Consider the following 23,305-nt stretch of genomic DNA (forward strand, 5'->3'; position numbering starts at 1 on the left):
GTGCGAATTATCGTGATATCATACAAGCTATGGACAAGTAAGTAGAAATTAGTATCCTAAACATACAAGCTATGGACAAGTAAGTAGAAATAAGTATCCTAAACATATCGATGAGGATGAATATGAGAGTGGATTTCAATCATATAATATATATCATTACTTTTCATAAATTGAAAACCCGATGAAAGAGTCCCAATGTCTGAAACTTTATTCCATAAAGAGAGTGTTCAGTTCAAAATACTTCCATGATACATCATGAACGAGTTCTACAGCTTGTGCACGGCTGTTAAACAGTATGCAAACACTTCCATTCACTCTGTAGGAGTATGCTGTGCAACACGCATTCTTTAGGCACTTGTCCGTGCACTTGAATAGTGATGACGAAACACTGTCACTAATGACTGATCCCGCATTTCGTTGTCGATCAAACAATCCGACAAGGTCAAACTCTGCTTGTCTGAAGGCTACATTCGTATCTGGAATTATACAAAGTTACAAGACAAGCAAATCATTTTATAGCATTCAGGGTAGGACTAGGATAGAATCATAACGTTTACCTTTTCTACGTGAAAGGTGAAGATAATGAACAGTGATCAATCTCATAACTCCCACAAGCAATACAAAATAGAGAGTTGGGCAAACACGGACCCCTGGACATACCAGAGGTGGGATCAGGTGCTTAGGAGGAGTAAACATCCCCTGTCGACTGGTCACACCCGCCGTGAGCCCTATATCTTGACCAGGTAAACGGAGTTATCCGTAGTCAAAATTAGTACGTTTAATACAAGGTTTTCTCTCACTAGGTCCAGGTTTCAAAGGGTTAAATTACCGGTGGAGTGATAAAACCAGTAAATCAAATACTGACAAATATAGATACATCGTTCTTCACATTTAGTGTGAATATTTAAGTTTCATTAAATCATAGTCCTCAAGGCCAGTTCAACATTTACGCAGTCAATGAGCTACATTGGGATCTACACTAATCAATCTGAAAATCTCAAAAAAGAGAGAAGGCTAGCAAAATTCACGACAGAACATGAGATGATGTAGAATATCAAATTTTGACCTCATTTGAGAGCTATCATCTAAATAATGCGTCATTTCACAAATTGGGAATTTTAGAAACAGAAAACAAGAGTACGTTTTATCCATTAACAATTCATTCTCATTTTCATTCCTATGTCGTTTGATATATCACATGCAGTGAATGCGCAATAAGACACCACAGTTTTTCACATGCAAGGTGAAGATAACGAACAGTGATCATTCTCATCACTCCTACAAACAATACAAAACAGATAGCTGGGCAAACACGGACCCTTGGACACACCAGAGGTGGGATCAGGTGCCTAGGAGGAGTAAGCATCCGCTGTTGACCGGTCACACCCGCCGTGAGCCCCATATCATGATCAGGTAAACGGAGTTATCCGCAGTCAAAATCAGTGTGCCAAGAACGCTTAACAATCGGTATGAAACACGTCAGACAGCATTTGACCCAATGCGAGGTTGTATTGACGAACCAGATCGTTATAACGACAGACTTGGATACTTCATTAAATATAGACGTTAACGGCAAACTAACAACTGATCTTTGTCTCTCAACTGATTCGATATTCTAGAGATTACTCTACATATGATCAGTGTTTAAATTGAGACAGGCTACTGAGAAATAAGTTGATGTTACAGGGATTTCAACAGTTTAAAGTCAGCATTTTATTTCGCAAATTATATGATCGCAATAACGATCAAATTTACAAAAGGTCGATGGCTGTTTTACATGTTTCATCCCCATTGTTAGGTCGTTCTGTACATACTGATTTTGACTACGGATTACTCCGTTTACCTGATCGAGATATAGGGTTCACTGCGTGTGTGACCGGTCAACAGGGGATACTTACTCCTCTTAGGCATCTGATCCTACCTCTGGTATATCCAGAGGTCCGTGTTTGCCCTACTCTTAATTTAGAATTCTTAATATGAATCATGGGATTGGTCACTGCTCGTTATTTTCAATTTTTCATGTACATTGTTGGCTATCAATGGAATTTATGTATGGGAATTTTGTGTATGATGACATGTTTGTACCGTGGTTTCTAAAGTCGATATTGGATGAAAACTTATTGCTTGTAGTTTTGTGCATTGATGATTGCAAATACCACATTTTTGTGACGTCGGTGACTTAAACAACCCATTGTAATTATTCTTGGAATGCATTTATTTGATTACATATTTTTTGTTTCAACCATATTCCTTTCGCTAGAGTTGGACCCAAGCAGGTTTCATTCATCGGGTTTGTTGAAACCACCCGGAACACTCATTTCAACAGCACCTTAGTTATAATTTTACAAATTAGAAATGACACAACCTCTTTAAAGTGTACTTTTACGTGTTTAAATCACAAGGTTATTGTTCTGAATGATTTACAAATTTACCATTAATGGCACAGGTAAAATTGATGTTTTCCCACAGGTGATTCTGTTGACAGGTGATTATCTCTTGGTTCGACTTCGAAGACAATTGGTAGAACTGATTACAACTATAGGTAGCAGACAACTCATCCTGGCTCACGACGTACTTTCCATTAGTTAAGGTGGAGGGCGACAATGGACAGTAGTTGTCTAAATGTGTGAAGAAATTTTCTCTTAGCCTCAAAGTCATGACCTACGTTATGGCATTTCCCCACTAATTCAAAACTTATGTATAATAAACACTTTCAGTTCTTGCTTCTAAATTGAAAATTGGATTATGAGCCCATATTTATTTCCAAGATAAATTACAAGCATATTTAGTAAAGATGTTTTACTCACAATTGCACGGGGTTACTGTATCGTTCCACAAGGCAGTGCTCAAACAGGTGAGCGTCTTAGTATTAGAGCCGTCCGCCATATACTTATCATTTGTACACGTCACTGTAACGCTTGTCCCGACAGCCACGCTGCTCGTGCTTAAGTTGTACCAGGCATTTGATTGGTTCAGAGAACTGCAGTTCTTTACTGTAATTAAGAAACCCCATAGACCATATTGCTCACATTGTTCAAGATCAGAAATTATTCTTAAATAAATTTGGTACCCATAAATAGATAATGAATCTTCAAAGTTGTTTTGAGAAGCTTTGGCCCTATAGTAATAGAATAAGGTTTTATTACTACACGATAGAAAGACTCTTTATATACACTTGACTAATGGTAGGTCTAATGCTCTTGAGGAGATTTGGATAATATTTCAAACAACTGTATAAGTTGTATAAGCACTGCATTGTATCTTAACGCGAGAGGTTGAAAATGTACATGAATTATTCCAGACACCAACAGTAGACAAACTTTAAATAGAAAATTCATGGGCTTTCTTTCATTGCTTTACTATAAAATTCCACCTATCGTATTGAATATTCAATCTCCTGTATAGCTCTTCTGACCTCATAAGTGGACATAATTGTCAAAATCTAACGAGAAAGTTCGTCATATTTCTTTATAACATGCTGTCTTTCAATATCCATATTGTGCATGTACCCAAGATGTGTTTGTCACACTGACTAAATTTGTAGTTTAACTAAAAAAAAAACAAAAAAACGGGGCATATCGAAGATAGTAAGAAAGGGTTTTAATACTCTGTGAAATGCTCGATTGAAATTACACAAGTCTCTTACAGCTATGCTGTGAGTGGTATGAATTTTAAGGACAATTTTCTTTGAGCAGTGAATGATTATTTTGTTGATAGAAGAACACGTAGGTAAACTGAATGTAATTTCTTTAAAATGTTTAATAAGATACTACATGTAGATGTATGTATTTTGATAATCTTGCAAAAACAATTCAGACGTACGTGTATAGACCTTTATTTTCAAGTAGTGTTGCCCAATTAACGTCATATTGGGACTATTCTTCATACCATTAATACGAATACCCTATATAACCATTTTCTATTTCATCTAGATTCATCTGGTTTTTAGATGACATTTTATCAAATTTTGGCATACCTATAAAAATTTCAAATATTCCCAAATGTTATGTTTTAATCTACCGGTGCTTGCCCTATTATTATATTTTCAAGTTTGCATAAGATGTTGATTTCATTCATTCTCCTTTGAATATTTATTTGTATTTATAATTATCTATTTCCTGCAGAAAGTAGTCATGATGTAAATAGTGTATAAAATATGTTTTAAGTCATGCGTACCCAAACAGATTCCAGCATCATCCTGCCAGTAATAACTGCCATTGGATTCTCTGCATATTACAGATTTTGATGTGGCGTTGTTGGCCAGGATATATCCCTCATCGCATTCATAGTCTAACTTAGAGGAGACGGAATAGAAGTTGTGGGAATGGGGTAGCTCGGAGGAAACAAGGTTGGCGTTATTCTCACTCCTTGCTTCACAGTATGTATCTGTAAAGCAATTTCAGGCACTATTGGTTTTAAATGGACACGAAATAGAAACACCGAAATGACTCTGGAAAATATGTTTTAGATATCAGTTCCACAAACCGTAGGTTCTATAAACAGGCAATGCAGGAGTGTATGGATACGGAAAACACCAACTTTCTTGTGTCCTCCCGTACACAGACAGTGATTTTCCGCACAAACAGTGTTTGGTAGAATCTGGTATATTGAAAAAAAAGTTATCTAAAGAATTGATAAAGATATGAGTTTTGACTCATATTGAAACGGTGTATTGAGCAAAGATTTCACTGAAAATTTTAGAAATTATAGGGATAATACAATTTCGGCAGTATAATTTATATTTATGGAGATATCGTTTTTATGAAATGATGAGATTGTTGGAATTTGATTTCGTGTTCGAAGAGTATCCATTCTGGTTGGCAGTTCATTTTCAAATGTTCTAGGAGAATCTAAATTGAGAGAAAAACTTTTTTATGTCTCTCAACTGATTCGATACGCAAGAGCATATTATGCGTATCATCAGTTTTTAAATCGAGGCAGGCTACCCGACAAATAAGCTGACGGTGCAAGGGATTCGATGGTCTTGTTTAAAGTCAGCATTTCGCAAATTCTATGGTCATTACAACGATCTAGTTTATATATACAATCTGTCATTGGGTCAAATGCCTTTAGTGTTTGATACCAATTGTTAGATCGTGCTTTAGACACTAATTGTAACCACGGATTACTCCGTTTATCTGATCATGATATATGGCTCGTGACGGGTGTGACAGGTCGACAGGGATGCTTACTCCTCCTAGGCACCTAATCCCACCTCTGACGTGTCCAGGGTCCGTGTTTATCCAACTCTTTTGTATTCCTTATAGGAGTTATGAGATTGATCACTGTTCGTCATCTTCACTTTTTCTTCATGAATTCAACAAGAAAGGATCAATTCAGGATAACAAGAGGAAAACCTATTGGATTAGTCTTTACAAAAAGCTCATCCTTATTCGTTCTATGACTTAGGCCAAACAAATGATAGTACCACTTAATGACGTTTGTGTATGGGTAATTTACCCTTTCTTTTTTAATATGTCTTAGATAAAAGAATTTACACATATTCATACAAAATATACAAACAAATGTGCTGAGAAGGGGAAATATTAAAAAATGTAAAAGTGTGACGTGAGATGGATTTGAACCATTACGACAATGAACCTCGGCATACAGTGATAGGGTTACAAGTCACTGAACAATCTTCTAGAACTGAGGGTATGAATATGAAGAAAGTTGTCAAAAAACCGGGTGCCTAATTATATAGGGTTTTTGTGAATTTCTACACAAGGTGAGAGTTCTACCTAATATCTCTATTGTAAATTGATTGAAATATATCAAAATATCATAATTTTGTTTAAGGACAGGCCTGTGCTGAAGTATTTCAAGTCGATGATTGGTGCTAAAATAAAAAAAATTGTAAATTTGAAAAATTCAAACACAAAAACGACAAACCCCCCACTGAAAGTTGATATAATGATGTGACCTTCAGAACATTGTATTTCCCCTAAAGGTCTTTTCTTTTGTTGCCTTGAATTGATCCTTAGACTCACACTATTAGCAATTTTACATTACTTTGATTTTCGTAGTAGGAATAGAATTGATGGTATGATGCCATGCATGTAGATCTACACGTTCCGCCCGAATCTATTAGAGACTTCACTACGAATTCCCCATCTATATCCAAAATACAGCCTAGGTATCTGATGGAATCTTTCAAAAGAATAACAACAATAGATTTAGTTAAACAAGATAAAAAAACCCAATTAATAACGGAAATCTTCTGAAGCATATCGTCATTATCACTATTTTAAGCATGATTTTCCTACGGTTAAAGTTTGATAAAGGTTGTCCATGGAAGGCCACTCGGAGAGATCCATCCTGATGAAATGACTGTGGAAATAGTCTCAGCTGACGTGTAATGACTGGCAGGGGAAAGAACTGTGTAACCCGACTATGGCTGTCCACATTTCCAGCTATCTAGAGAATATTGAATGCATACAATAATTCTACCAGTGCAAGAGATATAAACACTTATCTACATTTTTTTCAATCAGTGTAATTGATTGACGAATCAATTCACACCGGATAAAAATATTTCTTTTTTCAGTCATAAGAATATGAAAAAAAAAATTAATTTCCCATAACGTGGAGGGTTTGAAAAGCAGAAAAGATGGTATGTTGATTTTACACTTACGACCAGATATTTCCCATTTTGAGGTAGCTAATTACACTAAAATGTTATCTAATGACTCTTTAAAACACCTCTTATGAAGTATGATTTCACCATAGAAAGAATGACACAGACTCTCAGTTATTTTATATGAATAATTTGTGATTTTTTCTCGGAATTATAAAAAATGTGTATTGTTTGCAAATAAGAGATTCTAGAGTCCAAATTGCGCTGTGATTTGGTGCATGATGTGAATATCCAAGAAAACATGCATAAAGGAAATTAGGAATCTAGAATATATCATTTGGAATCAAAAGTACCTTTTTTCATAATTCCGGGATAAATCACAAAAAATTCAAATAAAATAATTGAGAGTTTGTGTCCACACGATTTGTGCGATTTTCGTAGCTTTGAGTGGCGCACTCTAGCGGATGGGGAAAACAACCCTGTTTGGATTACATCATGCTTATCCAATGAAAATGCATGTTTCAGCTTCTGTTTAAAAGTTGTTTAGAAATGGATGCGTTCAGAGAGTAACGCAATGTGGTATGCAAATCATTCAAAACATGCATAAAGGAAATTTGAAATCTAGAATATATCATTCAAAAGTATTAATAATAAATTTAACTATCTCTTAATTACATACTTGAAAAAGAAATCAGTGAGAATATTATTTAGAAAATATATATGTGTAAACCCATGAAATATATGTAATCGTTGAGTCAACGTCTAAAAATAACCCCACGTGTACATGTGTAAGATGAATTCCAAATTGAAGAAAATAGCTCAGACGCAACTGTCTAAATCTGGGATAGATAGAACATAAACAACAAGAGATGATTAAATTGATATTAAGCTTCTGGTACGGTACTGTAGTAAATAAAAAGCACTTCTTTACAAAGATACGAGTCGGAACTGCGCATCATTGGTTTGGATATGTATTTGATACACGGCCGAGTGACAGTTAAAATAACCCCACGTGTGTAAGGTGAATTCCAAATTGAGGAAAATAGCTCAGACGCAACTGTCTAAATCTGGGATAGATAGAACATAAAATAACGAATTACAAGAGATGTTTGAGTAAATAAAATGCACTTCTTTACGCAATCGTCTCAACTGCGCACATGGCATCATTGGTTTGGATATGTATTTGATACACGGCCGAGTGACAGTTGTAGGTATTTAAATGCCTTTGTTTTGCACGTCATCTAACGTAACACGTTCTCTGATTGAGCAGCGGACTTTCCCTGCGTCCAATCATATGCTGAAAGTTGAGGCTACGAAAATCGCACTAAATCTGCCAAGGGTTTGTAGAGAAGCGGATCGGATCGTAAACCCTTGGCTAGCGAAGATGACATATGGGTAGAAATCTCATAATCATAACGAGGAATATAAAATGGTAATGTTGAATTCTTATTTTCATCTCTTTACTTACGAAAAAAGGTTTAATATTGAAACAAGATATGTCTTTATCTTATATACAGATTGACCACTGTTTACCTTTGCCTTTCATAAATTTATATTCAGAGATGTTATTTTGCGTAGAAATATACCAGAAAACACTACTGTCATTCTAAGACATTTGCTAAGGTGGACAACCTCAATATAATGGAACCTACTTCAGTAACACCTGCGATGGTAATGAAAGCGTCTGCATTTTCCATGTTCTTATACATCAGACTGTAAGATTTCACCCATGACTCCCGCAATACATCGCCTAAAATTGCAGTAGTTTTAATCAGCGGATAAAACCTTAAGAAAATGATCAATGTGATATATCATTTGCATTTACAGCACATTTTAAAAATCTTCAAAAATGTAACTTATTTCCATTTTCTTTTACTATCATTTCACTTTCTACAAACTGTAAAGCACAAATTGTCTTATAACATGGCGGTGTGACCGGTCGACAGGGGATGTTTACTCCTCATAGGCACCTTATTACACCTCTGGTGTGTCCATGAGTCCGTGTTTGCCCAACTCTCTATTTTGTATTGCTTATAGAAGTTATGAGATTGATCACAGTTCGTTATCTTCACCTTTCATATCTTTGTTCACTCACCTTTACTGTTGTCTAAATTTCTTAAAATAGCCATACAATAATCCTTTTCATTATATTGTTATAGCGCTACCTTGTGTCTCAATGGCAGTTATGATATAGTCTTCTTTGAATTTGAAATCAAGATATGGGTCAAGGTCAGAGTCGTCAGGCGCCCAGCTGTGGTCCACGCAGTAGTTAGAGTATACGTTGATCCTGAAAAGATTCGATCTCAACTGCATAAACAGTATCGGACATAGATATCGTGGATTATTTAAATAACATTAAGTCATACAAAAGAACGTACTCCATTTATCTCTCGTTAAAACAATCTTCAAAACTCAGTACAAAAATTAATTAATATTGACTAATCTAACCTGTCTCTAGCGATTACATTTATATAATATTAACTGTCAGTTGGATTTAACTAAGATTCACGCAACCGGGCAATCATAAAATGTCATTACTTTACTAAATTTCGTATTAACCTCAGGTAAGACCTTAATATATCAATCCATTCCATTGTTCATATAGATTGAGATCCATGCAAAGGTATACCCTTTGACTTTGTGCAAATATAAACGAAGTATCCATGAACAATGCTATAAAAGACGTGTCGCAATATGCAGGCGATCAATCGTCCAAAGGTAACACCAACAGATGAACCTTGAAAAGCTGAAAGATTGCATATTTCTCATATATTTGTGTCTAAACGTCCACATCATAGAATTTTGTAAACAAGTTCTTACCGGAAACCTTGATTTATAAGGCCAGAATACAAAGAAGATGGTGTTGCTGAATACTCCGTAACAACAGAGAGGGATGGATCTAAGAAAAGGTAAAACATGTTACAATCGGTTGATATTGCAATCCACGGTCCGTTTCTTATCTGAGACATTTCAAATATGTCTTCATCAAAAGCTAACATTCACAAGTTTTATCAATGAAGCGAAAGACATTTATCACCCGCGACAATTTAGACCAAGTATCAACATTTGATGAAATTGAAATGTTCGGAAATTATTCAGATATTGCGATTGTATCAAACGGTTTATATCTTCAGTTTTTCTTTTAAAATTTGATTTCCTTACCTTGGTCAAAACACGTAACAAGGTATCGGGTGTTGTTTGGGTTTATATAGTATTGGCCAGGCACTTGGATTCCGTAAGACTGGAGTTCTTCACAAGACTGAGCCGTTTCATTTCTGTAGAAGTCTACAAATGGATACACGTAACACAAAGTAGAATACTTGTCATTCACAGCTAAGGATAATGGCCAAATTCTTTCAGAATGAAACAATATATGTCGCCTTATATATATATATATATATATATATATATATATATATATATATAAACAACTTATTTGACATTTGTTGATCATTTAAATCATAGGAAATATACATCAAAGAAAACAATGTCGACTTGGATATCAACATTTCGTGGCATTAATCAATTATCACGCCAAATTTGATAAGCCGTTGCCATGGAAGCCTATTCTAAAAAGCATATACATTATCAAAATCAGAGGCAAGATACAAATTGATCTTGCAAAATAGTGATAGATATATACTAGCAAGACTATTACAATCACGATCTAAAAAAATTCCGGTTCAGAGTTACTTATCATAACAAACATTTGTTCTCTTTGACATGATATTAAACATGTTAAAGGTTACATGAAGAATGCTGAATTTGGAAAAAGCCCTAAAGTGTATATTTCAGAAAACGCCAAACCTAAATCAATTAGAACTCCGCGTCCTCTTGATTCGTCGCCGCACATTTGTGTTTCATGTCCAGAACACACCTCGCATTCACCAAATGTCTGCTCATAACTCGTGCTATTGAAACACTGGCAGCCTTTTTCATGCACGACAGCATGGTTAGAATCTCGACCAAGGCAAACGTGAATACAAATCGATGACGTCATTGGATATATATCTCTTTGTTCAAATACTACCGTTCCGTTTAAACTGCTTGTATCAATACATATAATGCTACCTAGAAATAGAATTAAATCACAATATGCACAAATTCACTTATCTCAGCAAGTTGTTATTACAAAATCATGACCAACAGAAGTAAGTTTTACGTACTATTCTGCGGGGCTTTACATATTTCGTACTGCATGCCCGACGCCTCCTCCCAAACCATTGAGCTCAGATTGAGCGTCACAAATGTTGCTAAACAATTTGACGTCACAGCAGGATGTGAATTTAGGAAAAAACCTTCACTTGTCGTAAAATAACCGTTTTGCAATCTGAAAATGATACGACCTTAATTTTTCCTTGTTTTACCATGCAAGAATGTTACATATACAATAAAGGCTGTATTGTGGTTATTTTCAAATTCAACAATATTTACAGATTATAGTAACTGGTGGAAGTCTCTCTGTGTGTCTTGATGGAACGTGATGATACTTATAGTGTTACTGAATTGAATATAGCGTATTTAGCTTAAATTTCTGAATAACAATTTGAACTATATTATAGTGTTCGCTGCATAAATAAAACGAAATTTCATAGATAAAGAGGAATAGCATATTATAGATCTATTTTGGGTTGGTTTCAAACGAATATTGATATAACGAATCATTCGTCTATTTTTATTTTTGAAACAAAAGAAAGTGTGTGTATATACCGTTAGAGGATGTAAATACCTATTGGATGTTCCGATAGTAAGACGCATGTTTGTTTTAAAAACTGGAACTATTTGTTTCAGCGTAGTAATGAGTTCATCATCCTCTGATGGGAGAATTGGGAAGCTGTCGGTAGAGAAGCAGCTGGCTCCATACGTCATCACAGTTCCAAATTTATAACAACGTCCTCTATATCCCACAAAGAGAGGGACAGACCCGCAGTCTGTGTTGTCTAACAGCCAAGAGAGAACAAATTATCAAAACAAGACAGAGGTTTAAAAACAGATTCCAGAATAACATTAACCAAGAAACAATAAGCAAGAAACAACCAGGTTGCTTTACGTCGATTTGGCGATGTGTTCGGCGATACTTCTTCATCAATAGTTAATCAATAAATAGTTGTTTTCATAGTGTTACTATACATATATGAGTATGGAAGGACTAAGACTGAAATCATTTTTTCTCAAGGAAAGATGGGATATCCTGTCTTCGCTCTTTGTACTTAAATTGATCTGTACTTGAAAGTATTACAAAAAGTACAGTGAATCATCGATATTTCCTATTCCTAATTACATATTATGTACTTTCGTTAAAGGAATGCAACGCAAGTAAATAAAAATAGTACAATAATTTCTGGTTGAAAGAAAAATTATTCATTAATAGTTAACAGGAATACAGTAGAACAAAAAGGTGAAGATAACGAACAGTGATCAATCTCATACATGTAACTCCCGCAATGCAAAATAGAGAGTTGGGTAAACACTCCTTTCACACATTTACGGATGAGACGCCGTATTAACCCGGATTGTCAATCCATGATGGTCTGTGACAATCCGCCATCACCGTGTACAAACCGTGTATGCATTAGGTGGCGTCCGGGACAATCCGGCTTGGCCAAGTCAACGGTCAAAAAAGATAAACATGTTTAAGTTTTACCCCGGATCGTCCCGGAATAAAATCCTCCGTATTGATCCGTGTAGGTATCGTGCATCAACCGAGAGGTCTGTGTATCAACCCAGAAGTCCGTGTAGCCACCGAAGTAACCGTGTAAAGTCCGGGGTCATCCGTGTACGAAACTTTTCTACTGAAGAACACAGATGTCAACGGTCTCTACACGGATTGTTCCCGGTAACTACATGGACAGACACGATAAACGCAAGGAAGAAAGACCGTGATAATCCGTGTATCTCCGTGAAACAACCATGGATGGACCGGCAGAAATCGTGATCTTCCGTACGCTCAGTGATCATACCGGCACCGACAGGGATTTCCCCCGGGACATACGGGTAGCTACCGTGCTTATCCGTAGAGAAACTGGCGTTTTCCGTGTCTGCATTGTGATAAGACCGTGTTGACATCGGCATTACGACGTCACAAAACCCAAAGACGCCGGATCACCCCGGATGACTAGAATTTTGCATCCGGCGTCGACCGCCTCCTGATCCATGAATGTGTGAAAGGGACTTAGAGGTGCCGAGGAGGAGAAAACACCCCCTATCGACCTATCACACCTGTCGTGAGCCCTATGTCTTTATCAGGTAAACGGAGTAATCCGGAGTCGAAATCAGTGTGCAAAGGACGGCCTAACAATCGGTATGAAACATGCCAGACAGCATTTGACCCAATGATAGGTTGTATTGGCAAACTAGATCATTATAACGACCAAAGAATTCACGAAATGTTGACTTTAAACGAGACTGTTGAAACCCCTGTATCAACAACCTGTTTGTAAATAGCAACATATTCTTTGCGACAAATCTTCACCCAACTGAATGTCATTTTATACACTTTTCATACAGTGAAACAATACGCTATCTAAAGTAAAATATATTTAAGACTGACGTTATGTTTTTGCGTCATTCTATTATGACGTCACAATAAAAAAACACCCTGTCTCATAAAGGTATGTTTAGCTGCCTCAAACATCTGGGCCGAGTTTTACTAAAGGTCGTAAATTTTGTCGTCGACGTAGACTGAAACGTAGATTTTACAACTGATTTTATGAGTACGGATGTTGCGTTTTACGAAAGAATGAAAGTGCGCTCGTAAACGTAATAGTAGTAATCGTAGGATTTGATGTATCTTACGATCTCTCATATTTTTGACAAAAGAGAAAAATGACAGCATATAATTATATGACATGTTTACACCTGAAATGATGGCACTTGCTTTTCAACACAAACCCAAAGCATTACAATATTGAAATGAAATGTATTGTTTTCTGTTTTCGTGCGGTAGGCCAATTAACTTTATCATACTGTGTAAAAATGCAAATTACAAATCAGTTGTATTAGAATTAGTAATTCATTGGAATATGAAGCCTATAGTCTCTGTTGAAAATACCGTAGATCAGCTCTTTAAAGGATACGTACATTATTCTCTTTGTCCAAAAAGTTTGCATTAGTATATATACACGTATTATAGAAGGTCCATAATCGTATTGAACATTCTATAATGAATGAATCCTTAAATAGTGAATATTGTTAAACTTCTACTTCTTAATCTATGGAAATGATTAGTAAATCTTTGATAAAATATTTTAGCCTGCCAAGATTGAAGTGAATTGGACCAGAAAGGTAAAAACTAACATATGTTTTTTTTAAAACAAAAATGTGTAAGAAATTATTCTATTGTCACTTGCACGTCGTGTTTATGTCTTCCAACTCATTCCATACGTGAGAGCATGTTCTGAGTATAACTAAGTTTTTAATTATGGCAGACTACTGACCAATAAGTTGGCGTCATTAAGTAGATTGCTGAAATGTTACATACTAATTGTTAAGCCGTTCTTTACACAATGATTTTAACTACAGATCACTCTGTTTACCTGTTGAAGATATGGGGCTCACGGCAGGTGTGATCGACCAATAGAGGATGTTTATTCCTCCTAGCCACCTGATCCCACCTATGATATTTCTAGGGGTCCGTGTTTGCTCTACTCAATCATCTTTGTATTCCTGGTGGTATTTTTGAGAGTGATCACTGTTCGTTATCTTGACTTTTCATTGAGAAAATGCATTAGATTCATAACTGTAAATCAATAACAAGGAAATTTTACCAGTAAACCCGCAAGTTTGATAAGAAGTCTCGTTTTCATTTTGAATTTTGTAAGTTGCGTTAAAGAACACTCCATGAGAATACAGATGATCACAGGATGCAGCAGGGAATTCCAAATCGAATTCTGAAATTACAGCAAAAGTAAGCACATCACAAGAAATGAATTAAAAGTGTGAAACATATCCACAATACTATATTCAAAGCTATCTAATACCATAAATGTGATTAATCAACTATCAGTTGTCTGGATATTCCTCTTTTTTTTTTTTTTTTTTTTTTTTTAGATTCCATTCGAGCATTTCAATGAAAATACAGTCTTTATTCCTAAATTTAGAATTTTTTTTAGATTTAGAAATTCCTCAATTTAGAATTTTGTTTTAATTTAGAAAAATACAACAACTGTAACAACTCGTCGTGCCTAAAAAAAATAATAACGTGATACCTATACTATAAACATCCACATTATCCCTATTGGCGGGACAGCGTTGGAGCTGGTTTCCTGGGCAATATATCTGACTGGAGTTAATGACCCTATCGATGGTACCAGAAACATCAGGAACCAACAGGTCTACATCCGTCTGATTGCCACACCAGCAGGTGTCGTTACCAAGTATCGCATAAGTATGATTCCCTCCTATACAGACTTGCTTACATTGTGTTAAGGTCATGATACCATACCGAAGAATTGAGGGCCCAAGGTGTGTCGGAGGTTTGAACACACCGATGAAATCTGCATATAAAAACAATTCAAATCGATAAATACAAGCGGTGGAAAATTAGCGATCACCAATTTATCTTCAGCATAGCAGAATAATACATATCCAGATGATGGCCTCTGACCTTTTTCAGTTTCACACACAGCCGCCCCGGCTAGAAAGGTGTCAGAGGAGGTGCTAATGATAGTATTAAGGTACTGCTGATCTTCAAACAGCACTCGTTGCTGATAGGAATTTTCGGGTACACTTGGGTCCTTCAAGTATTCCGACAGAGAACCGGATGCCCAGGTTGATGCTCCAAACAAGATCGATTCGGAATATCCTACCAATACTGTTGGCTTAACTAAACGCTCTGAACCTTAAAAAAATAGTAGGAAGACCATACATCATTATCAGAATTCAAACGCAATACTCCACTGCATTGGAAGGGTCCTATTTTCCTTTACAATTTATTTTTAGTTCAAATGTAGCTACCATCTTTATAAATGGCTTCATATGTGTAGTTTTGATTAAAGGTGGTATATTACGTTTACATGAAATATTTATTTGAGGAAGAATATTTGATTTGAAATAGAAAATACGCCTTTGTTTGGCCTACCCATGATGATTTTTGCAATGAACTGCTGTTGTTTTGGGTTGTTGATGGTCACCAATCTTCCTCCTATCTGGCCACATGCAGACCTCCAGTCATCAACACTTTGGTACTCATAACCAGTGGTGGGGGTCAGGAGTACTGTGTAACAGGTGCCATCCATTGCATACCATCCTTCCTTACATACAGCAGAACTATCTGAAGAAAGAAAACATTAAACGTTCATTTCCTCAGCTCCGATTCTTTTGAAGATGCCAAAATGATTTGTCTATCTGTTAATACAGATAAAATCGATATTAGCTTCGGGACTGCTACAAAATCCTTTTGATACTGACCATAGAACTGACAGGTTTGTGTGGCATTCATTAATATGTAACTGCCATGCCTCCTTATTCCAGAATCAAACAGCTCATCACAAGATCCATACAGGGGGTATTCATCTACGTAAATATACGTTATATAAGAAACATTTAAGGAAATCAATTTTTACATTATATAGGAGAGGTAAGACATACTTTAATAAGTAACAATTTTACCATCCAAATGTTAGGTGAAGCAATTGCCAGACCGATAATTTTCCATTCATCTTCCTCTATAATACATTCAATAGTTTTCCGTCGTAATTCATAATGATTTTTAAAGAAAACAGTTTATTTGATTTCTGCTTTAATACGCAAAATGGTGATTGATGTCAAGGTTTATCCCGCGAATAATACTACGATTCAGAAGAGGAAACATCAGTCAGTACCTATTCTGAAGACAGAGACACTAGATCGTGTATTTCCACAGATCTGATTCTCTGAATTAGCACATGTTGATGTACAGTCCTCCGTCCTATTTAAAGGAAGTGTATCGTTACATCGACAGTCTGATGGCGACAGGAAGGCGTAAGTCGTATTCAAGGGACGGCAGATTTCTACACACAATTCTACTGTCATCTCATCTGACGTCCAAGTCACCGGGAGACTAGAATCACTCAGGAAACAACCCACGTACTCTGTAATAATAAGAATAATAGCCTTTATTTATCCAGGATAACACAAATTAGCATATAGCTAGTTTCCATTGTGGTCCTGCATTAAAACATATACACAAACATAAAATTAACATCTAAAATTAGTATCTAAACATGAAAACATATACAAAAACATAAAATTAACATCTAAAATTAGTATCTAAACATGAATACATATACACAAACATAAAATTAACATCTAAAATTAGTATCTAAACATGAATACATATACACAAACATAAAATTAACATCTAAAATTAGTATCTACACATGAAAACATATACACAAACATAAAATTAACATCTAAAATTAGTATCTAAACATGAATACAACATAAAAGGAAAAGGGGAAAAGATATAGCATAAGACACACCTAATTAGTGATAAAATTATTACCTAAATATGAATACATGACATAAAATGAGAGAAGAAAAAATAGCATAACATTAACAGCATCATTAGCACGTGTATCAATAGGTGATCAATAAACTTAACGTTTGTGGACATGCAAGAGTTCCGGATAAAAAAGATCTAAATCAAAAGGTTTCGTCACAATGGTTTACGTCCAATACAATCTGCACTAGTACAGAGACACCATCCAGCTGTAGGTTACGAGTTATATAAAAAGGTGAAGATAACGAACAGTGATCAATCTCATCAATCCTATAAGGAATTAAAAAAATAGAGAGTTGGGCAAACACGGACCCCTGGACATACCAGAGGTGGGATCAGGTGCCTAGGAGGAGTAAGCATCCCCTGTCGATCGGTCAAACCTGTATGTACATATTTTGACCTATACATGGCGCCCAAGATCGTATCAGTGAGAGTTCTTTATCGTGACAACGCCTATCGTGACATGGAACCTCCGTTTTTAAAGTGATATCCGAAAGACCTGTGAATTTCATTTCTAATGCCTGACGCTTGGCAAACAGTTTTGACCTTATTTTAAACATTTTAGATCTGACGAGGCTCCAGGATTGGAACATCGAACTGGGACCCCCTAGATTCGAAATAAGCCCCTTAATCACTAGGCTACCGGAATTGACATTTTCCAACTGTACTCCAGTAATGTAAGTATATCAATTTCGATTTCAATATTTTCATGTTACTGCATTGAAATCTGATATAAAGATCCAGCTTTTTGAATCAGCATAGGCTGAAGGGGACATTTTTCTACAGATATGAGCGGCAGCTCAGTGGTAGAGTGTTCGCTTCAAAACCGAGAAGTCGTGAGTTCGAGCCCCGCTCGTGCCATGGCCGCGTCAAACCTAAGACGTTAAAATACTCGTAGTGATTGCTCCTTCGCCAAACGCTCGGCATTTAGAAAGGTGAAGATAACGAACAGTGATTAATCTCATAACTCCTATAAGCAATACATATAGATAGTTGAACAAACACGGACCCCTGGACACACCAGAGGTGGGATCAGGTGCCTAGGAGGAGTAAAAATCCCCTGTCGACCGGTTACACCCGCCGTGAGCCCTATATCCTGATCAGGTAAACGGAGTTACCCTTAGTCAAAATCATTGTGCCAAGAACGACCTAACAATCGGTATGAAACACGTCAGACAGCACTTGACCCAATGATAGGTTGTATTGACGAACTAGATCGTTATAACAACCATAGAATTTGCAAAATGCTGTGTTCAATCGAGACTGTTGAAACCCCTGTACCATGAGACTTAAAAACTTAATCAATCAATCAATCTACAAACATGTGTTATAAGAATAATAAATTTGGTATAAATTATGTCAAACTTTTCATAATTTGTAGAATCCACTGTTCTCAATACACCCCGTTTACACCTCTCCTCGTTCCCCTTTTCACATTTCCCCTTCCCGTTCACACATCTACTCACTTTCACAATTCATACCTTTTTCGTTCTCCTTGTTCACGTCTCTCTTCGTTCTCATCGTGCAAACCTCTCTTTGTTCTCCCTGTTCACACATTTCCTCCCCGTTCACACATCTCATCACACCACTTCCAATTTTCCCTGTTTATACCACTCCCATCTTCGTTAGCCAAGGATTTACTATCCGCTCTGCTTCTCGACAAATTTATTTGGCAGATTTATTACGATTTTCGTAGCCTCAACTTTCAGCATATGATCGGACGCAGAGAAAGTCCACTACTCAATCAGAGAACGTGTCGCGTTAGATCACGTGCAAATAAAAGGAATTTAAATACCAACAACTGTCACTTGGCCGTGTATCAAATACATATCCAAACCAATGATGCCATGTGCGCAGTTGAGACGATTGCGTAAAGAAATGCATTTTATTTACTCAAACATCTCTTGTAATTCGTTATTTTATGTTCTATCTATCCCAGATTTAGACAGTTGCGTCTGAGCTATTTTCCTCAATTTGGAATTCACCTTACACACGTGGGGTTATGTTTAGACATTGACTCAACGACTACATATATTTCATGGGTTTACATATGTTTATTTTATAAATAATACTCTCACTGATTTCTTTTTCTAGTATGCAATTAAGAGATAGTTAAATTCATTATTGATATTTTGAATGATTTGCATACCACATTGTGTTACTATCTGAGCGCAGCCATATATAAACAACGAGCACAGCCATTTCTAAAAACTTTTAAACAGTAGCTGAAACACGCATTTTCATTGGAAAAGCATGATGTAATCCAAATAGGGTTGTCTTCTCCATCCGCTAGAGTGCGCCACTCAAAGCTACGAAAATCGCACTAAATCTGCAAAGGGTTTGTAGAGAAGCGGAGTGGATCGTAAACGTTTGGCTAGCGAAGATGATACCACTCCTAGTTCTCCTCTTCCATACATCTCCTCGTTTTTCTCGTTAATATTTCTCCTCATTTTTCTCGTTCACATTTCTCCTCGTTCTCATCTCTCCTCGTTCTCACTGTTCACATCTCTCCTCGGTTTCATCGTTCACATCTCTCCTCGTTCACATCTCTAATCGTTCTCCCGTTCACATCTCTCCTCGTTCTCACTGTTCACATCTCTCATCGTTCTCACAGTTCACATATCTCCCCAGTCTCATCGTTCACATATCTCATCGTTCTCCTGTTCACATCTCTCCTCGTTTTCACCGTTCACATCTACCCTCGTTTTCACCGTTTACATATATCCTTGTTCTCATCGTTCAAATATCTCATCGTTCACATTTCTCATCATTTTCCCCGTTCACATCTCTCCTCGTTCTCACTGGTCACATATCTCCTCATTTTCCCCGTTTACATATCTCCTCCTTCTCCCTATTGACATTTCTCCTCGGTCTCATCGTTCTCCCGTTCACATCTCTCCTCGTTCTCACTGTTCACATGTAAAACTTACACGGTACCAATTTTGATGCACCAGATGCGCATTTCGACAAATAATGTCTCTTCAGTGATGCTCAACCAAAATGTTTGAAATCCGAAATAACTGAAGTTTCACATATCTCTCCTCGTACTCATCGTTCAAATATCTCCTCGTCCTCTCCGATCACATCTCTCCACGTTGTCATCGTTCACATCTCTTCTCGTTCTCCCCATTCACATCTCTCATCGGTCTCATCGTTTACATCTCTCCTCGTTCTCAACGTTCAAATATCTCATCGCTCTCACGTTCACATATCTGCTCGTTCTCCCCGTTCACATCGCTCCTCGGCCTTACTGTTCACATTTCTCCTTGTTTTCACTGTTCACTTCTCTCTTTGTACGAGGTTCAACGTTTAAATATTTGTGTTCATTATTTTTTCTTTGTGTTTAATACTTCTTGTTTGATCTGCCAACATATCAACAATTTATTGATTTGGATATACTAATACTTTGTAATTTATGAGGCTGATGGTCACGTTTTCTGCCAGATTATGACGTTTTCAGACAGATGATCACGTTGACAAAATCTTATACATCACCAAGTGCTTATTTGAACACATCTGTAATACAATATCTATGATTTCCCAAAGGTACTAAATTCTATTTTTAGTATGAATATTGTTAGAATGGGAACATCAAGTAGTGAAAGTTATTAACAAATTATTCATTTGAATTAGAATTGCAAGATGGTGACTCGTAAGACGTAGATTATAATGACTTGTATGCTTCAAATTACCCGGAGTCTTTTCACAAATGATCTTTCTATGTAGGCTTTTCAGCAATTGTATATTTCCAGTAGATTTAATGTTGGCGTTTTGGTTGTAGATTCCATTGTAGTTTTCAAATGTCACATTGCCCGGCTGCCTTCCCGTGGACGTACGGATATAAGTTGTAGAGTATTTACTTGTAGATTTCATTCCTAGAGAATGGTAAACATAGATAAGAATATATTTACATGTAATTTATAGTATCTTGATTTTCCATAAAGTTTCTGTTGGAAGATGACAATGGCCATGATAAGGGATTTTGTATTTTCATGCAGTATTTCCATTTATTTCAACTGTCCAGCATTTAATACATTTGTACATATATGTGCTTCATATGAAATATCTCTATGTCACATCGTTCTGTAGAAAGAAATATTATACAAACGATGTAACACTTTAAAACGTTAATCATAATTTTAAGCAATCGAATTTATCGGGAGAAAGAAGTTCAAATAGAAAACTGATCCATTTAAAATTATCAAGTAATCATTAGCGAAAAGAATATTATAAAATTTATTCCTACACTACGAATAGATAAAATAAGTAAATAAACAGTTTGTGTAGCCATGAAAATACTACCTCAAAACATCGAAATTTCAACATACAGTACATTGTTTTTAGATCACGAAGTGAGAAGGGTAAGACGTGGAGACAGACCATAGGGAACCAACTGTGATCGGCCTCAGCTCATCACTAGCAACAACTGATGTGATCAGCCTCAGCTCATCACTAGCAACAATCGATGTGATCGGCCTCAGCTCATCACTAACAACAACTGATGTGATCAGCCTCAGCTCATCACTAACAACAACTGATGTGATCGGCCTCAGCTCATCACTAACAACAACTGATGTGATCGGCCTCAGCTCATCACTAACAACAACCGATGTGATCGACCTCAGCTCATCACTAGCAACAACCGATGTGATCGGCCTCGATCAGCTCATCACTAACAACAACTAATGTGATCGGCCTCACCTCATCACTAACAACAACCGATGTGATCAGCCTCAGCTCATCACTAACAACAACCGATGTGATCGGCTGCACTTGATCACGAAAAGAAGCCGAAACACAATTAATTTTCTGCAAAATGGAAGGAAACTTAAAATCAACGTATAACTAACTTGAAAAGTTTGAATGAAAAGCAAATGAAATCCCTCCGAAAGATAATATATTATTAAAATGAATTACTTCAATTTTCTCCTTTACGATGTCCGTGTGAACTTCAATTTTCTCCTGTACGATGTCGGTATGAACATTACATATTCTCTCATAAAATGGATGTTAATGTGAACTTTACCTATTCACCGGTACGACGTCAATTAGACTTTACCTATTGTCTGGAACGACGTCAGTATGAACTTTACCTATTGTCCGGTTAGATGTTGATGTGAACTTTACTTATTCCCAAGTAAGATGGATGTCAATGTGAACTTTACCTATTCTCCGGAATGACGTCGGAGTGAACTATACTCTACATTACGACGTCGGTGTGAATTTTACCTATTGTCTGTTACGATATCGGTATTAATTCTACCTATTGTCTGTTACGATATCAGTGTGAATTTTACCTATTTTCCGGTACGATATCAGTGTGAACTTTACCTATTGTCCAGCACGACTTCGGTATGGACTTTACCTATTGCCCAGCACGACTTCGGTATGGAGTTTACGGACTTTACCTATTGTCCGGTACGACGTCAGTATGAACTTTACCTATTGTCCAGCACGACTTCGGTATGGACTTTACCTATTGTCCAGTACGAAATCGGTATGAACTTTACCTAGTGTCCGGTACGACGTCGGTATGAACTTTACCTAGTGACCGGTACGACGTCGGTGTGAATGACTCTACACTTGTCATAACGTCTTGCAAAAATCTTTGTTCTTCTTCATCATCGACAACAGCCAACACAGAGTGGTAGGAATTACAGTACTCTAGAGCTTCTTGTTTGTTGATCAACGCGAAACCAAACTTATAGCAGGAAGAATACCCGGGCCTTTTGATCCACGAGAAAGGACATTCTGTAGAATAAATAAATCTGCTTGCTACATTATGAGATATTAAAAAACGAATACTTTATAAAGACTATAAATTCAAAATTCAATGTGAGTAAAAGACATTATAAATAGAACATTTCTTAAAGACTATAATAGATTCAATACTTGATAGCAACTATAAAGGACCATAAACACCTCATAGACAGAAAAACGGCATTGTGGGATAGCCAAGATCGAGTACACTTCATTCCATTCCTCGTCACCCATGGTTCCCACATACAAATGTGATGCACTGCATTGTGCAGGGACCACATGAAAATGTGTTAGCCATCATGCCATCAGAAACCATGGCTTCTAGAACCTTAGATCTATATTTTATAAGGATGCTTGCAACTTACATCCTCATGGTTTTAAAAAGGGAAGTTCCTTTAAAAATTTATCCTTTATACTAAAATGAAAAACTTTTATAACTTAACATAAAATGGAAACTACGCTATTCAAGGAATTTTTCAGCTATGTAT

At 36.5% G+C, this 23,305-nt stretch overlaps 1 protein-coding gene across 2 annotated transcripts; it reads right to left on the reverse strand.

Annotated features, from left to right (window-relative positions):
* Positions 1-55: 55 nt before the first annotated feature.
* Positions 56-23,239, reverse strand: LOC125646371 (uncharacterized). 2 transcript variants are annotated; one of them, XM_048872617.2, is made up of 22 exons: positions 22,602-23,239; positions 20,750-20,932; positions 16,399-16,647; positions 15,986-16,090; positions 15,657-15,848; positions 15,183-15,416; positions 14,785-15,072; positions 14,344-14,466; positions 11,307-11,517; positions 10,744-10,907; positions 10,385-10,648; positions 9,740-9,862; positions 9,398-9,476; positions 8,743-8,864; positions 8,230-8,327; positions 6,267-6,417; positions 6,013-6,150; positions 4,486-4,599; positions 4,177-4,386; positions 2,808-2,993; positions 2,433-2,618; positions 56-476 (listed from the first exon to the last, which is right to left on the reverse strand). In XM_048872617.2, exons 1-22 carry the CDS (start codon positions 22,645-22,647, stop codon positions 208-210), a joined length of 3,735 nt encoding a protein of 1,244 aa, XP_048728574.2. In that variant the 5' UTR covers positions 22,648-23,239; the 3' UTR covers positions 56-207. The 2 variants fall into 2 exon arrangements, with proteins under 2 accessions (XP_048728574.2, XP_048728575.2); XM_048872618.2 differs by lacking the exons at positions 20,750-20,932; positions 22,602-23,239 and adding an exon at positions 18,539-18,775.
* Between the last annotated feature and the right edge of the window lie 66 nt (positions 23,240-23,305).

This window comes from Ostrea edulis, chromosome 6 (genome assembly GCF_947568905.1).
Source record: "Ostrea edulis chromosome 6, xbOstEdul1.1, whole genome shotgun sequence".
Taxonomy (NCBI): Eukaryota; Metazoa; Mollusca; class Bivalvia; order Ostreida; family Ostreidae; genus Ostrea; species Ostrea edulis.

Excerpts from the sequence above, each read along its gene's own strand:
- LOC125646371 (XM_048872617.2), bottom strand. The coding sequence starts at position 22,647 with ATGACAAGTGTAGAGTCATTCACACCGACGTCGTACCGGTCACTAG. Across the intron at positions 4,600-6,012 it reads TTCCTACTACGAAAATCAAA|ATTCTACCAAACACTGTTTG; the intron begins GTAATGTAAAAT and ends TCAATATACCAG. Across the intron at positions 4,387-4,485 it reads GCCTGTTTATAGAACCTACG|ATACATACTGTGAAGCAAGG; the intron begins GTTTGTGGAACT and ends ATTGCTTTACAG.